Genomic DNA, 20,245 nt, shown 5'->3' on the forward strand with positions numbered 1-20,245 from the left:
TAGTGTAAAATGGTTAGTTTATTGCTTGTGTATGTTTGAATACGAGATTCCTTGACAATCTTCAAACTGCACAAGCACACATTCAGCCCTGCAGCACATTTATAACTGTGTTTCCGTTCATCATGACAGCAGAGCCATCATACAGAGAGTGTGTGTGCACACGCGAGAGAGAAACAGAGGCCCAGAGCCCAGTCTGACCATGAGAAGAAGAGTTTGAAGAAATCAAAGCATTCGAAACGGTGCAAAGAATGAGAGGGAAATAAAGTCAGACATTAAATTGTAAAATCACATAGCAATTGGTCATATATGGAATGCTATACTAAGATTTTAAAGTTGATTACAGGATATACAGAAAGAAAAAGCACGAGTCGGAACAGATTCTGAAGAGCACACAAACCGCACATATGGTCTCTTGTTTAAATGTATTTTTTAATATTAGACGTCCATCCACACGCTCATTACTCTGATGCTGGCGTCTCTCAGAACCACGTTTATCTCTGTGTGTGTGTGTGTGTGTGTTTGCACACTGGAATAAATACAATAGAGACGTACAGAGGGACGCCCTCCGGCCCCGCTCGGACCATTAGGAGGACTCTGGGGCTGTCTGCGCATTCGTCTGCTTTAGGAGGGTCTCGGTGGCAACAGGCATCTCTGAGGTCATGTCTTTGACCGCAGGGTTGGACGTGGCATCTAGTTTGAGCGCTGGAGTATGCACGGATGCTAAGGAGACGGGCAAGATGTGGTCAGACGGTGCCAGGGAAGATGGCAGCGTCACCCCGGGCATGCTGGGAAGTGTGGAAGGGAGAATGGTGTGCATGGGCAGAGGAGAGATGCCAGGCAGGTTCAGAGGAGGAAGAGGAGGCAAACCTGCAGAGACAGACCAAATCAATATTCAGCAGAAATTCAGTGACAGAAACAGGTTGTTCACTGAGGCTAGTGCATATTTAAGACTTTAAGATCTTTTTAGGACTTGCACAAATACAACTAATACATTATGTCTATTCAGAACAGATCTCAAAATAAATCATGCATCTCAGATTCTTTTACTTGATTAAACAATAAACAAAAAGGACTCAATACTGCTTTTTAGCAAAATGGGAACTGTAAGTTTAAAACAATTAAGATATGTTTTATTTAATATGTAATTTCATTGGTTTATTTGCCAACTTAATATTCAATCAATATCATCATTTGTCATTTCTTACTTTTTTTTTATTTTTATTATGTCGGAATAGTTTTAAAATTTTAGTTATTCTTGTACTTAAAATGATGAGAAAAAAGAAGTTATATTTGTTATATTTCAGTTTATTTTATTTTAAGAAAGTTAAATGTTTACAATTCAAGATTTTGTTATTAAGTTTTTGAATTCAATGCCAGATACAGTTTGTGTAACCTAGAAAAAAAAAAGCTTAATGCAGGACTTTTATATTATAAAGAAAACAATTATAAACAAACCCGAAATACAACAGGACTCTTATTTTTTTATTTTTATGTTTATGCTTTAGTAATTCCAGTTGCTTCAAAAAGATGAGGGAGATAAAGGGCCCTATTTTAACGATCTAAACGCAAAGTGTAAAGCGCACGGCGCAGGTGCACTCAGGGCATGTCCAAATCCACTTTTGCTATTTTAACGACGGAAAAATGGTTGGTGCGCACGGGTGCATGGTCTAAACAGGTTGTCCCCATTCTCTTAATGAGTAATGGGTGTTTTTTTGGGGCGTAACGTGCAATAAACCCAATCAAAGTCTCATCTTCCAATCCCTTTAAGAGCCAGACTGAAACTAGCAAACATACTTGCGTCGCAATGCGTCGGGTGTATGATAGGGCCCAAAGTGTGTGTTCTTACAATAATATACAACATAATATATAAACCATTAAGTAAACCATGTCATAATTAACAGTCGATCATAAGCAGGGTATAAATACATGGTTATGATTGCAAACGGCTCTGAAACGGCAAGCTTGTAGAACATGCATCAGCGTCGCACTTTCCTTTTGAATGTGCGGTGCTCATGTTAATGTACTTAATTTTCTTTTGAACTTCAATAAATAATCGCACCACGATCACTGCTTTTCAGTCTCCAAACTTTAGACCTCTTAAAATTACAATTAGTACTGTTATACCAATTAAGATATTTAATACTTTTTATGAGCTGAAATTGAATCAAACTAAATTTAAGACTTAAGGCCCTGTACGTTCCCTGTCTAAGTGGTCAGAATAAGCTATACTAGTTTTGGTGTGTGTACCTGCTGTTGTGGGAGGCAACCCACTGATTCCAGCTAAAGATACAGCACTCAGGTGAGGTAATGGTAGATTAAGGTTAGGGAGGTTAGGCAAGTTTGGCAGGGGAGGGAGGCCACCCGGTAAAGACATCAAACCTGAAGGCACAAAAATCAAGATCATTTAGCCACATGAAATTGCTGAGATACATCTCTTCTAGTTTAACAAAAAACAGAGAAGGGCACATGTTCTTTACCTGGTACGGTGGTGGAGGGGTTGACAATGGGGAGGGGACCCAGCCCCGGGGTCACCTGAGTGGGCAGCAGGGGCACTGTAGGAACACCTGCCAGAAATAAAAATTATGAATTTTGCACTAATTATATTACCATTTATTATATCATGAATTATGCACAATGTATGAAAAATCTGAAGTACTAAATAAAAGCAGAAACAGTTCACCTGTGTGGAGCTCACTGGGTATTGAGGACGGGGCAGAGCTGAGTGACAGGCCGGACAGACTGTCCTCAAGCCCAGTGGGAAAAGGCTGTGACACAGGGGGCGGAGTTACTGCAGACAGCTGAACCTAGACAAGACAACATGGAAGTCAATCGTCTGACCAAATACATCATTATACACCATGTGAAATACACACTAACCTCTGTGAAGCCGTCCTTCAGTGGGCTGGCTGGTTCACTGGGGGTGTGTCCAGGGAAGCTGATTCTCTTCCCTTCTTCGAAAGGTCGAGTAGGGATTCTGTGCAGGTAACCGTAGCCGATACCACAGCCAAGACTGAACAAAGAAGAATAATCATGTTGGACATACGTACAGAGACAGGAAGCAGAGAAAGCGAGAGAGTTTCACACACACACACACACACACACCTGCCCTCTCCACCCCAGGCACCGTTGGGCGTGATGACCACTTCTCTGCAGTTGTCCGTGTCAGTGTTGTAGACGTAGAGTTTCAGGCCTTTGCCCTCGTGGGTTTCTATCAATGAGAATAAGTCCTCTGACTGGAGAAAGAGCATAATGGAAAATCAGAGAGTTTTGGGCCAGTTGATGAAGCAGTCATTTGCCTTTTCAGGTTAGTTCTGCTGTGCCATTAAAATATTTACATAATGATTTAAAAATTCTTTTTTTTATGCCTTGCAACTTAAAACGGTCATGAATTTAGAAAAACATTTTTACTTGAGCTTTTGATATTTAAGGTCATCGTACTAAGAGAATATCCTGTAAGTTTCAAAACCGAAAACGTCCTTGTTATTGAAATAAAAGCTTTTATTGACACCAGGCCCGGCAAATGGCAGATCCTGGATTGTGTTTATAGATTAAACACAGCCTCCACAGAAGAATATCAATGCCTAATACTGTAGCTCCGCCCACTGATTCGTGCACGACATAGAAGGGAAATAACATGAGTGGCACTAAACCAGATCAAGGAACCAAGCAATAAAAATGCCGTTGAAGATTGCAAAATATTGTGCAGTGCCTGGTTGTGGAAGAAGAACAGAGTTGATGCATAACCTTCCTTCAGATTTAAATATTAGGAATGTATGGTTGAACTTTATTTTTAATTAAGTTTCAGCTCATGCGAGTAAAAACATTAAGCATTTGTTTGCTTCATTCGTAAGCAAAACACAGGTCGATGCTGGATTTGCAGAGAGACTGAGATTAAAAGGCAATGCTGTGCATCTATATTGAGTCTGACAGGAATGGCACAGCACACTTATGTTAGTAAAAAATATTTGTTCTGTATCACTATAGCTTTGTTTGAGATCGCTCGATATGTGTACATGTCTAACCAAAGTCACAGAAGGCCCCAACTACAAAGGACGTAGTTCGCCAAACAGAAAATGTGTTTACTATGCAAAACTGTTATCCAATCATAGTAGAGGGTGTTTACTTCCAAGTCATTGCAACACACCCGTAAAAAAAGAGAGGTGGTCTCAAGTCAGCCTTAAAACCAGGGTTAAAAATGGCCTATTACTTACAGAATTTAATGTTTTTGAATGATAAAACTATGCAAATGTTATAAGTTGACCTCAGATAAAATAATAAAAAAGCCAGTTCATGACCCCTTAAAATTTTTCTGTGATGTTCACTGCAAATTCTGCTGATTTGTCATTAAAATAATGTAATCTATCTCAAGCCCTAGCCCTGAGCCCGACCCAGCCCATCTTTTTTTTCCCTTTTCCCTAAACAGCTTATACTACCGTTTCAGCTATTCAAATAGTTAAGTTCAGTATGTAATAGCAAAGTGATTACATTTCATTGCATTGCAGTCAATTTAATTAAAAATATATATATTATGATTGTTTATCATATCTATTTATATTTAATTTTATTTTTAAGTAACGACAAGCAGCCAGCGACAGTGAGCCTACTGTATGTTTAATTTAGCCTTCTCAAATTCTCACGACTTGCCTAAAATAAAATCTATAGATATAAAACAGTTCAAGCATACAACAATGTTCAAACGTTAAACCTAGATAAATGTGTGCTTTATCCAATAGTTTGTATGGATATGCTTTGCAGGACATGGTTCCAGCACGATCACTTGCATTTGTTTCAGTAGATACGCCGTCATTTTTACTCATAAAGGTAAGAGTAATCATCCGTAACGGCAAAGGGTCTACTTTTATTTGTGTGCACTCACAATATCAACAAAACGTTGTGCTTTTATAAAATAAAGAAAACATGCTTTCTGCCATTTCGTCTTTAACAGGAGTTCAAAAATGAACCGAAACTCAGTGAATACGTGCCTCGCAAGCATGATAAATATATCTATAGAAAGCTTTAAATTACTACTTAATGAAATAAAACAAATCAAAAACAAAAACTCTTTCATTATAATTAAAATACATAAAGATGCACTTCTCTCCAAAGGCGCGTCTAATGAGAAGATGACGAGTCAGGATCGGCAACTTCATCCTTGCAACACAGACTCAAAAAACACTAGTTTATTAGTAAATTAGCATCTGAACTATGACGTGAAAATTGGCCCAAAGCCCAGCCCAAGGGGTGAAATGCAGAGTTCTAGTGCTTTTGTCTTTTATATTAGTTTAATAAATATTTCAATGTAACTTTATTTTTAGTTAAGTTTTAGTAGTCTTAGTCTTTTTAAATTAAAACTAAGTTTTAGTTAACAATAACAATACTGGTAAAACTACAAAACAATCAGTTTGCACTGTATGCGGCCATGCTATAGCTGTATAATTCAAAGCTTATTTTTACTTTTGTGTCGTCCCATCAAGCTCTCTCTGGATCTGCTCCTCAGCGATCAACGAGAAGAACATCTGTACTTCCTCAACAGACCACGAAAAAGACATTAATTTGTTGTATGCAAAAAGGTGCACTCGTTCGAAACTGTCATGTTCATTCAAATAAATCTGCGTTCAATCTTTGCTGGCTTGCTGATCTGAGTTCAATGATGCAGGTAGTGATGATTCTCTCCGGCCAACCAGTGATCAGCAGGGTTTACATGTCACATTTTGGTAATAGTACCAGGTACAGTACACAATAGAAATGCCCCGAAAAGTGAGCCGTACTTTGCCGTACCATGCAGTGGTAAAGCGCCATTAGTTACTTTCTTTTCTTTTCTTATTTCCTTTTTTTTTTTTTTATAATTTGTAAGGTATTATAATAATGTAATGCACTGCTAAAAATTACAATGTCTCCTCATCTTATTTATGGCTAAATTGTTCTTTTCTATGGAGTCTGAAGAACTAGCATTTATTTGCCAATCAAATCATTTTAATCTATATTTGAGCTGCATTCTTTCATTTTAATGATTTATCCAAAACCAAAAAAACTAAATGTACAAGAAATCTAGAGTGCAGTTGTGACACTTCCATACATCAGTACACAATGATCAAGAAGTCTGAGAGTTGAGATGTGTGTGAGAGAAATGTACCTCGTTCATGACTGTGTCTGCTCCGATGATGTAATCCGTGTGTGGTCTTAAACCTGCTAATGCTGCTGGAGAATTTGGCTCCACATCCTACAAAACAGGCAAATTATGCATGAAAAAAAAGTAAGTGAGGCTTGCATTCCATCTTACAGCTCGACCGACCGGTCTGTTTTACCAGAGCACGTTCTTGCTGAACACCTTGCTGAAATATGACGAATTAACCAAAAGTTGTTAATCAAAATGAGGTCAAAGCAAACATAATATTTTTCATAAAAAGCCACCCCACCCTTACAAAATATGCAGTGTAAATAACTCATGCCTGACATGTTCTCTGACTGCATTCATCACTTTAATTTACTCACCAAAACATGCCAGACGTTTTCATTGGCTCCCTCAAAGCTGCAAAAGCGGATGCTGACCCCCAGAAGACCCTGACCGCCCCACATGTTGCTGGGAGTAACGGTGGCTTCCCGCAGCTCCAGGGTTTTGCTGCTGTACACCAGCATCTTCACGGGTTTTTCAACACTAGCCTTCAGTACGTCTTTCAACGTGTCATTATCCTTGTTCTTGGGGGAAAAAGAATTAAAGCAAAAACAACATTTATGGTTGATACATTTCTACTGTCAAACATCGTCTACAGCATATATATATAACTGTATTTGTGTGGTCCAGGAGTGCATTCATCAGTTTTTACAATTGCTTTAAAAGGGGTTCATCCAATCATATTTTAGACTCAGAACTGTCAGTTTTACTGTTAAGAGGCTCTAAAGCATCCGTGTGCATGTTCACTGTTGTGTTAAATGCAGAGCACATATTTCAAGTATTTGGCAACAAACCTACCAGTCTACTGTTGTTGATGGACACAATGAAGTCAAAGAATGGTTCAAGACCTGCTCTATGACCTGGGGAATTCTCCTGCACCTGCAAAACACAGAAAACACATTTAACATTCAAAAAGGAACGACCTTTTAACAAAAAAGTTTAATAAATGACCTATTAAGAGCTAAAACAAACATTAAAATTGTCAAGGAAAAAAAAATTAACCATGCAAAACAAACTTGGCATATAAAAGTATAAACTGGGATAGATCATGAAATAATAAACTTTGTAACAAGTAAATCTCACTTTTTATCAGATACTTGACAGAGATGCCAACCTTTAAAATAAGCATTCATGCATCTACGTTCCCAGATATTTAAATGGCATGCAGTTTATACACATTATATTTCCTTGTATAAATTGTAAACTGCATTAGTTTGGGTCAATCGGAGTTGTGTGAGCTTAAATAATAAACATTTGAATAGTAAAGCGTCTTGACATGTAACGTTACTAAGCTTCTTCAATAACAATTTTAGGGGGGAAAAACACAAAACAAAAAAAAACCTTGTACAGTACAATAAATTATGATGTGTGTTTTAAAAGGTATCAGTCTTTGCTTGTCAAATGATGGAAGACTCCCATGCGTGATCTTTACATTTAACAGCAGAGATTTTCATTTAGCCACATTAGCATTTAGGCCGCACTGACATCCTCGGCCTCTATTTGAACTGTGCGCCGCAAGAGACTCGCAATGTACCGCATGAGTGAAAGGGAGAGACCAATAGAGCGGAAGCATCTTTAAAAACACACTCACTCTGAGAACGTGATAGCCCTCCGAACCACCACCTGGAATTTCCACGCTCTGTGATCCCCCCATGGTACCCGCTCCGTGTCCGCGGTGAGAATATTATCCGTTTCTTCTCCCACCAACCGGTTTCGCGGACAGAAGCGTCGAGTCTCCCAGGGATGCGCGCGACGGCGGCGAATGACGTGGCAGTGCAAGAAGGAGGGCTCGTGCTTATGTGGCGCACAGGTGAGACTGCAGCAAGGCCCTGGTCATGTTATAAATCAAACAAGGATAGTTTATTTGTAATTCATACGTGTAATCCATGTGAACGATAGGATGCGACACTTTAGAAGACACGGTATGTCGAATTCGTGAATCATTCATGCGAGTCGGATCTATTTGATGTGTCGTTTGAACGCTTCGTGCACAAACTTATCTGAAAGATTCATTCACGAGCCGATTCGAACCTTTTTTTGGGACACCCAGTGCCCTTCTCTTTTTGTGTTTGATTGTTTTTACATATACTATGCCACTACAAATAATATATATATATATATAAAAAAAGGATAGAGGATAAAGGCAGGGAGTACTTGCTGACTTGATTACGTGTTATTAAAATTTTACAAAATGTCAACTTCTGCATAGATTTAGGGTTTCATGTTGTCCATTAGGGGGCGTATATTGCCATGTAATTTAGTTAGGCTTCAACAAACAGCAGAGCGCCTCCTGGAGGAAGTCAAATGTGTGCAACATTATTCTGGTGATGTGCAAGTAAAAGATAATACAGAAAGCAAGAAACTATAGACCACAAAGAAAAACGTGATAAAAGGAGTCATGTTAAATAGACTATAACTTACTAATAATTTACAACTGAACCTTTTTTTTTTATCTCTATCATTTTTTCATTTACTTCTTTTGATCCAAACGTAGTATAAATGATAAAGAGGTACCTTGTACAGTATTTTGAACATATATATATATATATGTGTGTGTGTGTGTGTGTGTGTTGAAAATGGTGAAGCTTCACTATTTCATTAGTCCATTAAGTATAAATGCAAATTTGGATTTAAAATATATATTTTCAAAAAATGGCCAAAAATAAATTGGTACATATTTTGAAATATATTTTATCAAATATACTTCTTGGCCTTTTTTTGTATATTAGGAAATATTTTTGAATAAATGCAGTCTTATGACATACATAGTGCCAAAGAGCAGCCGGTTAAAAATAAGAATGAAATAAAAGAAAACTCAAACAAACTGGGTGTGAAGTGCAAGTTTATTATATACTTTAAAAAAAAGGTGCAAGATTTTACATTTTAAAAAGACGACTAACCGAACATTCTTATACTTTAATAGCTTTAATTGTGCCGTGTACACATATTTATAACAGTTTACATATAATGTGATTGCAATTTTAAAGTGCCAGCCTTTTCCGGGGAGACCAGATCGCCCTCCTCACATTCAACATATACAGCCAAAAATTACAGCAAAAGAGGAAAAAGATAACTGTGCATTTGTCAAAAACACTTTGATCAAACAGAGAACATGAAATAAACATGTTCCGAAGACAAAAGCTGAATCTAAATACAGCATATCAATAAACTTGTTATAAATCTTAATATGAACACAATCTTCCAACGTCCTGAGGACATTTCCAGCCTTCCAAGTTTGTGCTTTTATTGTTTTATTTTGTTATTTATTTTGTTATCTCTCTCTCTCTTGTTATTATTCATTCATTTATTTTATATGATGCTATAATTGCCTGAGTTGAATATCAGTAATCAGTAATATACATATGGTAACTAACCTTCCGAAAATCGGATTGCATTAACAGGTAACATTATAACACTAACACACTGTTTGCACAGAGTTAATGGCCTGAACAACAAATATATATATATATATATATATATATATATATATATATATATATATATATATATATATATATATATATATATATATATATATAATATATTCATATTTACATGAATGTCTTAAGATTTATACTATTTTTTTATGCTTGCTTATTTCAAAGGATATTGAGTATATTGTAAAATTTATGGCACTATGTGGCGAGTGGGGCGGGGCCGAGAGGCGTGGGAACGAGGAGTGAGGCCAGGTGTAGTGATTGGAGATGAGCTACACCTGAGCCCCACCGCTATCGAGTCCCACGTAGGAGATGGAAGGATATAAAATAACGTCCCAGGCCTGGTCCTCTCTCGTCCTTCACGGTCGTCACTCCAGTTTTATATCCTTCCATCTCCTACGTGGGACTCGATAGCGGTGGGGCTCAGGTGTAGCTCATCTCCAATCACTACACCTGGCCTCACTCCTCGTTCCCACGCCTCTCGGCCCCGCCCCACTCGCCACACACTAGTTCTGTCTTTGGCTCACAAGTACACTTCAGGACCCTAAACCGGTTTGATTATATATAACTTGTCTTAAAATACAAATGAAGAACTGTTACAAATGAGAGAAATACCTTTAACACCGCTGACTCACAATATAAATAAGTCTTTGTATTTATATGAGTATTCTTCAAACTGAAAATTGAATGCTTATGTTTCACCTCACAAAGGTGTTGATTAAACACTTTACACGACCTACTACAAGGTTAGTTAGGGAAACACAACACTAAACTACAGATCAACCACTGGTGTACACACAGACCCCAATACTACACAGAAAGGGGTTCGAGCCTCATTAAAAGGGTGGCACGTCTTTGCTTGTCTTTATATTGTATTTACAAACTCAAGCACTGACTTTTACACCTGACCCCAATGGATTTAAACTGTTATAAGGTGACTGTGTAGCTATACAGGCTTCATAATCTGTAAGTTAAAAATCTAAGGACATAGAAAAAAAGGAGAGAACATATTGGACCACAATACAATGTCGAAACATATCCATTGAACGTGTAGACCGTGCGACCGTCCTGTGGAGATGCCTGAGCCTGGTTAGTGCTCTTACAGGTCGTGACCCAGCCTCTCGATCTCATCGATGAGGAAATCGATGTCGGACTTGGTGGCGGCGTGATTGGAGACGACCATTCGGAAGAAGTTGACCTTGTCTCCTTGTGGCTGGTATCCTACCATGGTTGTGCCGCACTCCATCATCATTGCTTTGATCTTCGGCGCCACCTGCAGGGGAGTCGGTGTAATTTATGACACAGGTTGCAGTGATGTGAGAAACTGAGAACTAATTTCTTCGTAAAATGATTCGTTCTTTCAGAGCGCTGAAACACTGGAAGCACATGCTGACTCAAAACAGTGTAAACTGAAAGAAAAGATGTGTATTTTTATTTATTTTTTTTTACAAATAATTGCAAATGTTTTCATGAAAGTGTTATCTATTCTATAAATAATTTTTAAAATAAAGGTTTCGGAATCGATGGTTTCATGAAGAACCTTTAACATCCAAAATTTTCTTCACACAAAAAAAAAAAAGAAAAAAAAAAGTTAATTTAAAGGGACAGTTGACCCCAAAATGAAAAATTATCTGAAGCTAAAATTATCTGAATGATTTCCTTACCCTTCAGGCTATTCAAGATGTGGATGAGTTTGTTTCTTCATCTGCAACCCCTCCAGTGAATGGGTGCCGTCACAATGAGAGTCCAAACAGCTAATTAAACATCCACAAGCAATCCACACAACCCCAGTCTATTAATTAATGTCTAATTTTAACTTTAAACACCTACATATTTCTCTCTTGATTAAAAAAAAAAGTACTTTTTTAATGGAGGAAGCGTTATTATGGATTATGGGCTAGTATTTTAGACAGAAGCAATGTCTCAGTGCTGGATTTGTTTCTTTCAAACATGCAGATTTTAACTTCACAAGATGTTATCTGATGGACTGGGATGTTATTGTGATGTTTTTATCAGGTGTTTGGACTCTCATTTTGACGGCACCCATTCACTGTAGAGGATCCATTGATGAGCAAGTGATGCAATGATACATTTCTCCAAATCTGTTCAAAGAAACAAATTCTACATCTTGAATATGGCTGAGTAAATTTTACATTTTTGTTTGAATTATTCTTTTAAGAATTTAGTTTGTTTTGAGTTTAAAGATTCTTTGGTGAACCCAAAATGGTTCTTCTATGGAAAACCCTCTTTTGGAAACTTTATCTTTAAGAGTACAGCGCCGAATCCTTGGAATTAAAAAAAAATAAAATAAAGTATGACATAATGAAGCCTCATCTGCTGAAATTACATGACTTTTTGATAAAAGAAGAAAACAAAAGATTATTTTCTATCACTACTAGTTTGTGCTTGTTAGTCTCATATTTTGATAATTGAAATAAGATGAAGCACCCTGTGTAGTTTCTCCCTTCGTTCGTCTCCATCTGGCATGCCACGCAAACTTGGTGGAATATACCAGAAGCAAACATTTGTGTGCTGGGGCTGCAGAGAACAAAAGACAGTCATTACATTCAGTGTTAGGTAAGCAGTTCTTTCAATCTATATGTAAATATGTGTGTGCCAGATACAAACCTGCCCCTCAAAGACCATTTCATATCCCACACGGTTCTTGATTTTATTGTAGAGATATTCAGAAATCTCTAGACATCTGTCAATGTGCTGCTCAAACCCAGTTGTGCCCTGCATAGATAAAAATTCCCCAGTCAAAATCAAAATGTGTATTTCTCTAAAAACTAGGCCTACTCATTGCTATTGCCATATAACCGTCTTTATTTTAAAATTGGGATATATATAGTACATATATACCACTTTACCTGCATACCTACTGAACAGTATACTCAGGATATATATATATATATATATATATATATATATATATATATATATATATATATATATAAAGAAATAAAGAAATAAACGGTATAGCAAAACCTGGCTGTGTGATTGTTAATATTGTTGCAAAAATGTAAACCATTATGCAAATATTATATCAAACTTTTTTTGAATATATACAGCACACTCACATAAAGCAACATATAGTATAGAGCAAATCCCACAAACCTCATTTCTTTTTATTTTGTTGCAAAATGTGATTATATTATCACCCAGATCTTTATATAAAGTTTTATTTTATTTATTTATTTTACTCCATACATACAGTATATATATATATTTATTAATTTATATATGCAAAATCATGCTTGCTTGTTTGTCACAATATATGAATTATATTATTGCCCAGCTCTAATCTGCTAAATGCAACTATAAAGGTATGAAGATATTAAGATACATCATTATGATTTTCTGTGCAGCTGGTTTTGAAGCAGTGTCTAATATAAAAAAAAAAAAACATTTTATAAATTAATTTGACATGACATTACATAACTGCAGCTGTTGTGACCCACCTTGGCCTTCCACATGAGCCAGAATTTGAAGATGTCTACATGTCTGCCACACTGGATGGCCTTGTCGCCGGTGTCGTAGGTCACATCGTACTGTTTGTCTGGTTGGAAGAGGTATCCAGCGCACAAGGAGTTGCAGCCCTGCAGAATGCCCTGCAACAGAGACACAGCTCCTGTATACCTAAACTCTAAATGTATTTGAATTCCCTTGATCTACATGTATTCATTCAGCAAACTTATCCAAATTAAGTTAGGTGTGTAACTGCATATCCAAGTTTTTCGTTTAGGCTTAAACACTGTACTCTTGTAGACTTGATCATGTACAGTACATTCACATACACCTTCAACATTTCACACATTATCACAGTTTATTTGCTATAGTTTAGAAAATGGTAATAAAAAGAGTTAAACTGTGCACTGGTTTGGGGTCTGTTTTTTATGTTTTTGAAAGAAGTCTCTTCTGTTCACCAAGGCTGCATTTTTTCTATACAATAAAAACAGTAATATTGTGAAATATTATTACAATTTGAGAAAAATAAAATTGTTTTCTATTTGAATATATTGTAAAATATAATTTATTCCTTTGATGCAATGCTCAATTTTCAGCATCATTACTCCAGTTTGCAGTGTCACAAATTTTCAGAAATCATTCTAATATGATGATTTCCTGCTCAAGAAACATTTCTGATTATTATTTAATTATTTAAAAACAGTTATCCTACTTAATATTTTGTGGAAACTGATTTTCACTATTCTTTGATAAATAGAAAGTTCAAAAGAACAGCAATGATTTAAAATAGGAATTTTCTGTAAAATTCTAAACGTTTATACTGTCACTTTTGATCAATTTAATGTGTCCTTGCTGAATATAAATATTAATTTCCAGGCTTTTTTCCCTATATTTTTAAAATATAGGCTTTTCCAAGGCAAATGTTAATGCCAGATGTAAATGGGACCCTGATGTGTAATAAATCCTGACTGTTTCCTGTCTCACCTTCTCTCTGACCAGGATGGCTGAACACTGCAGTGGTACACCCATCATCTTATGAGGGTTCCATGTGACTGAGTTTGCTCTGCAACAAACAGACATGTGAGTTTTCAGGGCACACTGCACAAATAAACAGTCATCTGGTGTGATTTTTACATACCTCTCAATGCCGCTTAGCTTGTGTCTGTGTTTCCTGGACATCAGCAGTCCTCCGCCCCATGCACCCTGGAGATATACAAACACCACTGAGCGACTGATTTAAGGTTTTAATTTATTTATTCAATAGCCAATTTATTAAATTGATCTAGTTACAATTTCAGCTAATTCTGAAAGCACTCATTGGAAATGCATGTATATGTTTGAGTCAAGCTTACATCCACATGTAACCACAGGTTGTACTTTTCACAGATGTCTGCAATGTCATTGATGGGATCGAATGCTCCATATACTGTGGAACCAGCCGTTGCGTTCACAAACAGTGGCACATAACCCTAAAATAAACATTTAAAATCACATCCACTGTTGATAGTACATGGCCTAAACAGCACAGTGCCACTTAATTAACAGAGAGGCTTAGTACTTTAAGGTCAAATCACCCATCAGCTTGAGAATTCCTGCTTCATATCGATCCACTGAACTCTTCAGGCACTGAGGTTAAATATTTCACTCGCTTGTCTTAGCAACAGTGAGTCTGAGCATCTGCTTACCTTCTGTTTCACATCAATGATCTTGGCCTCTAAGTCAGCAGGTATGACACGCCCCCTAAAACAAGACAGCCAATGAGGTGCAAGTGGGAGGGACTCTAGCAAATAAAACATGAGCTTTGAAAGAACATAATGGTTAATAGCTAAAAAAAAAAAAAGATACCTCTCATCTGTCTTCAGAAGAATTACGTTTTCTTTGCCAAATCCCAGTACTGCTCCTGCCTTTTTGATTGAATAATGACTCTGTAAAAAAAAAAAAAAAAAAAAAAAAAAAAAAAAAAAAAAAATGCAAACATGAGCCAGATGTTTTCTGATAAATCTGTGAGTTTGCAGATTTTATGAAAAAAAAAAAAAAAACGTATTCAGCTTATTTTGTAGTTATTTGACATTACAGTCCTTTTACCGCCCCAAAAACTTTTACTGCTTTTGCTATTTTGTTAATTGCATCAAAGCTGGAAAATAAATATCAATTATGATATATAACATCAAATATATTTTTTAGCTCAGTATCAAATTAGGTAATATTAGACAGTCTTTGCAAATCAGCAGACATGCATGGCTGTGTAACATATGACCACTAGAGGGAGACAAATCCTCTGCTTAACTGCAGTGAAAGTGAGTACTTACATATTCAGAAGTGAAAAGCACGAGTCGAGGTGCTGCAGACATGCCTTTGGTTTTGACTTCAGGGAAATACTTGTACCTCGCAACCATCACACTATACATGTTTGATATGGCACCACCTGTGAACAGATTCATCACATTACAGCACCAAAATGAAATGTGTTAAAGAATAGGCTTTATGGGGTATAGTTCATTCAACAACATAATATGTAATTTCCTAATCCCCTAATTACACTAAAAAAAGGAAGATGAAGAACCATGAAGAACCTTTCCATTGCACAACAGGTTCTTTGTTGCACAGAAAGTTTCTTTACAGCAAAGAAGGGTTCATTAGGTTCATTGATTAATTGGATGCATTTATTCCCTGTATTACACATCTTTGTCATTTTTCATTTCAAGTACTGGTGGTTTTGATTTTGTCTGAATGGCATGCTGTCCTAACACTAACTAGTCGGAGCTCACGTACCACCCAAAATACTGCCATAACCAATCAGAAAAAGAGAAATATTTAAAGTTATCATCGAGTACTTAGACTTAACAGTGGTCATGAAACTAATGATTGGTGACTTTAAAAAATGATCAATCATTGCTGTCAAGTCTGAGTCCTCTAGTACTTGTGCACTTCCCGATGAAACACATAAACACGGTATTGAGGTATGATGTATGCATTGATGTATACTGTGAATGCAATAAACATTTTAATCATACATCTAATAACCTCTTATTACTTGTGGATTTTCTTTTTTTATTACTTAATGAACAATCCTATTAAAGAAAATTTTGCTATAGTATGATAAATGTAAGTATATTGATCTGGAAGAAATGGAGCCATAAAGAACCTATTCATCAGTGGATCTTCGAAGAACCTTTAAAAAGGGTTCTTTGTAGTACCAGAAAAGGTGCTCTATGGCACCAAGAAAAACACCGGTTCTTTAAAGAATCTTTCACAAAATGGTTCTTTAGGGAACCATTTTTGTTTCTTTCATGAGTGTATTTTATATTTATTATGTCTTTTGGATCAAGTTTTTAATGGTAGCTAATATTAGGTCTACATCTATCGGGTGTTATGGATCAGTTTACCTGGTGAGAAGAGTCCATCGCCATCACCATTAGACCAGCCAATGATCTCTCTCATCTTCTTGAGGGTCAGCTGCTCCATCAGAACAAACACAGGAGCGATTTCATATGTGAACCTGAGCAACACACAGGAAAACTGTGTTTAGGCACATGCACACTAAAAAAAGGTGAAGAAACATTTTTTCACTTAGAATTTTTTTTTTTTGTAAATATGTGACCCTGGAGCACAAAACCAGTCTTAAGTAACTGGGGTATACTTGTAGCATTGGTTAAAAAAAAAAAAAAAAAAAAAAAAAAAAACACTGTATGGGTCAAAATTATCTATTTCTCTTTTTTGCCAAATTTCATTATATTAAGTATAGATCATGTTTCATGAAGATATTTCGTAAATTTCCTGCCACAAGTCAAATTTATTTTTGATTAGTAATATGCATTGCTAAGAACTTAATTTGGACAACTTTACAGGTGATTTTCTCAGTATTTAGTTGCAGAAACGGCAAGTAACACGCGAAATTTTGAAATAGAAATATTGAAATGAAATTTTCGTGTAAAACTTACTTCCAGAAATTAGTTTTACTGACAGCATCGAAAATGTATCTTTTAAGTACAAAGAAAAAATAAGGTGGAAATTTTTTTAACCTAGGATCTAACAATCCAATAATAGTGTAACAGAAATTACACTTTTAGCAAAAAATTATGAAGGCTATTTTTTTAATGATTATAAATCCTTATTTTTTTCAAGTGGTGATTCCTCATATAGCAGCATTAATGCAATTCAAGAAATACAATATAATAGGTACATATCTGATTTTTATTTATTTATTTATTTATTTATTTAAATTGATTTGGCATGGTTAATGCGTTCGTAATATTTATGTTCCACTTTTGCAAATTGTCAAAATCTGGCAACAGCTGCTTCAGAGTTTCTTCCATCAGAGATAGAGCCTACATTCTGTCCCTCTCGGTTGCTTTGGATAGCGTTAATTAAAAGACGGCTGTGATAGACGAGATAAGGGCTCATTTCAGGCTGTTCTGATGAAGGGAGGCAGTACTCTGATGGCTATCTGTTCGTCTAACTGAGGAGTTCAGCCTGAGTGGACAGACAGCGCGCAAATGAGGGGACGGCTGCGCGCGCGAGATAAGACCGCGCTTCAGCACAAATCCGTCTCATTCACAGAAAGGACGGACGAAAGAGGATAAGTGTGTGATGGAACACAACTAGGACACGGAACAGGCACGGGCAGACTCATTGTTCAGCTCCGTCTCAAAAAGGAACAAAGATTTAACTTAAGACAGTAAAATAACGGGGAATCATCAATAACTCTCAGCGAAATCATGATTCGAGCTGTCAGAATGTCATATAAATAGAACAATGTTTCTCGCGCAGGACTATAACACGTGTTGGATTTGACAAATTGTATTTTCATGTACAAAGGAGAAGAAACTAACAAGAGATTGAATACAATGCATATTGGTGCTGTTTTTATATTCGTTATGAAATTAAAAATGCATTGTGTGATATACATTTGCATAACAAAATCATAATCATATAAACACAACACATTGGTCAAGTGAACTAGTGAGATGTCTGTCTGTCTATCTATCTATCTATCTATCTATCTATCTATCTATCTATCTATCTATCTATCTATCTATCTATCTATCTATCTATCTATCTATCTATCTATCTATCTGATTAGACAGCAACAATTATTTTTGTCTTGTTTTCCATCATAAAAAATATGGGGTGAGAAAATTTACTTGTTTTTTCTTTGAATTAAGTTCAGATTTGCAGAAGATGTTTTTCTTATTTTAGACAAAAACCCAATTAAATGTGATACATAACTTAATATGTCATTTTGCTTCTCAAGTGGATGTATTCAAATGTACTGGATAACATCACTTTTTTCTTCGGTGTAATACATCATGTATGTGTCAGCTTAAAAGTGTAGGAGTAAATATTGTGCAAAGTATTTTTAAATCTTATTTACTATATTATTCGTTAATTTTTTCAGCATTATATTGCCCTATCAACATCTGCATCAAACATTGAAAATCATTTGTCATTTGGCTCTACTAGTAACCGCCCTAAAATCTTAGTAACCACTTATCAACACCTTAAAAACACACTCAACTCTTCTTGTCTTTTATGTGAAACTATTTTGAGGGTGAAAGGGTTGTTCTGTGTGTGTGTGTGTGTGTGTGTCAGTCCATTAGCTGCCAGTCAGTGTGTGTCACTGTTGATGAGAACAATAGGTCTAAATTAGTCACGGTGAATAATAACTGAATAATCAGCATTTGCATTCCGTGCATTCGCTGAATCACAGACACGAGGACACTGCCCTTTCTCTACCCACAAAGCCCTTTCTAAAGCATTTCTGTGTGTGTGTGAAGGTAGCAGCAGAACAGCAGAAGTGACACTCACTATCAGCAGTGAAGAAATGAAATGTTTTCAAACATTGCAGGTGAAATCCTTCAAAATGGGGCAGAGAGCAGTGGGAAGCCGACAGAACAGCTTTATCCCTGGAGCAAGAAGAGGGCATAATGTGGGAGCGATGGAGAAACATTTATACTGAGATTCTGAAAATGCTTCAGTGTCAAAGTGAAGCACTAATCAACATCCTCCTCCCAGAGTGACTCCCACACTCTCATCTACTCAACTAACACACCTCTGCCATTAGTGTACAAGAGCCATCCTGGCTCCATCTGCATTCAGATAAAAATATACTGCTTTTTAACCTCATATTGGTGCTTTACAGGAATGAGATCTAAAGAAAGGACAAAATTTAAGGTTTAATACAGAAAAACCAGCCAACATGCATTGAACACCTCTTGACTTCTCAAATGTCAGCAGCACTTGTGGATGTTTTTTATTTCTACTGTTGTAATAAATCATATAAAGCAAATGTCATGAAGTAGAAAAAGAAAATGTTACAAGCTGTTCCGGAAACCTTGGTGTCTACTGCTTGTGTCACATGAAAAGTGTGAGGACTGTGTGCATCAAACAAATGCAAAAAACAAAAACAAAAAAACAAACATGACACATGGCAGAAGCACTGATCTATATAATAAATATAATATTATACATCTATAATCTATATAGAGAGGTCAGTGAGCAGAAAGCATATGGTGTAAAGTTAATCACTCAGTTTTCATGATTTACTTTGAAATGAAAAACATTTAGTTGTGCTAACATGTATGAGTAAGTGATTAATTGAAAAAAGTGAAAAGTTATCTTAGTCTATTAGCAAAATCATGGTTAAACCCGTTTTGTTCAGTTTGGCTAAAAGTAAATAGCACTCCCCATAGAAAAAAAAGAGACAATTTATATAAATAGTATTTCTGCTTGACAAGTAACATTTCACTAATTTTTTAATAACAAATATTTTATTTTGAACAAATTAAAAATGTTAACCAAACCATATACATCATTTGAGAAAAAACGGAGAAATTTGGTTGTAACAACTTAGAATTGGTCGAAAGCAGATTTTTTTGTTCAGTGTAGAAAATAAATATATACATTTTTATATCATTTTCAATTCAGATGTTGTTATTGGGGTCTTTTGTTTATAATTTCATGCTGCGCCATGAATGCACCTGACTCGGTATAAGATTCCTACATGTCCTTGAAGGCAGCATCACATTTGACACTGCTTTAGATTTTGTCCAAAACTGGGATATCCTAGACCTAGAGAAACAACTCATCTGTTGGAATAGATTTTATGTCGAGAATGCACACCTTAAAATACGCCATATGTTAATAGTTCATTGTGGAAGTGACCCTA

The 20,245-nt window shown here is 36.2% G+C and overlaps 2 protein-coding genes and 1 long non-coding RNA gene across 4 annotated transcripts in view; 1 reads left to right on the plus strand and 2 right to left on the minus strand.

Moving 5' to 3' along the window:
- On the minus strand, positions 1–8,137 carry LOC128015235 (Golgi reassembly-stacking protein 2). The gene is made up of 10 exons (XM_052598914.1): positions 7,764–8,137; positions 6,971–7,051; positions 6,493–6,696; positions 6,134–6,220; positions 3,103–3,233; positions 2,878–3,010; positions 2,681–2,804; positions 2,478–2,564; positions 2,248–2,379; positions 1–867 (listed from the first exon to the last, which is right to left on the minus strand). Exons 1-10 carry the CDS (start codon positions 7,824–7,826, stop codon positions 584–586), a joined length of 1,326 nt encoding a protein of 441 aa, XP_052454874.1. The 5' UTR covers positions 7,827–8,137; the 3' UTR covers positions 1–583.
- Positions 7,844–14,945, plus strand: LOC128015236 (uncharacterized). Its single transcript, XR_008183849.1, has 4 exons — positions 7,844–7,982; positions 14,077–14,157; positions 14,233–14,318; positions 14,464–14,945. It is a non-coding gene; the product is annotated as an uncharacterized LOC128015236 (long non-coding RNA).
- The window catches only part of LOC128015234 (glutamate decarboxylase 1-like), a 19,572-nt gene continuing 9,772 nt past the window's right edge, over positions 10,446–20,245 (minus strand). For both annotated transcript variants that reach the window (XM_052598913.1, XM_052598912.1), the window contains 11 exons: positions 16,464–16,576; positions 15,387–15,502; positions 14,923–15,002; positions 14,763–14,817; positions 14,430–14,546; positions 14,216–14,280; positions 14,062–14,140; positions 13,071–13,220; positions 12,238–12,345; positions 12,058–12,147; positions 10,446–10,882 (listed from right to left, as the gene is read on the minus strand). In XM_052598913.1, coding sequence (XP_052454873.1) covers positions 10,709–10,882; positions 12,058–12,147; positions 12,238–12,345; positions 13,071–13,220; positions 14,062–14,140; positions 14,216–14,280; positions 14,430–14,546; positions 14,763–14,817; positions 14,923–15,002; positions 15,387–15,502; positions 16,464–16,576 — 1,147 coding nt within the window. In that variant the 3' untranslated portion in view covers positions 10,446–10,708. The remainder of the gene's footprint in view (positions 10,883–12,057; positions 12,148–12,237; positions 12,346–13,070; positions 13,221–14,061; positions 14,141–14,215; positions 14,281–14,429; positions 14,547–14,762; positions 14,818–14,922; positions 15,003–15,386; positions 15,503–16,463; positions 16,577–20,245) is intronic.

This window comes from Carassius gibelio, chromosome A6, assembly GCF_023724105.1.
Source record: "Carassius gibelio isolate Cgi1373 ecotype wild population from Czech Republic chromosome A6, carGib1.2-hapl.c, whole genome shotgun sequence".
NCBI lineage: Eukaryota > Metazoa > Chordata > Actinopteri > Cypriniformes > Cyprinidae > Carassius > Carassius gibelio.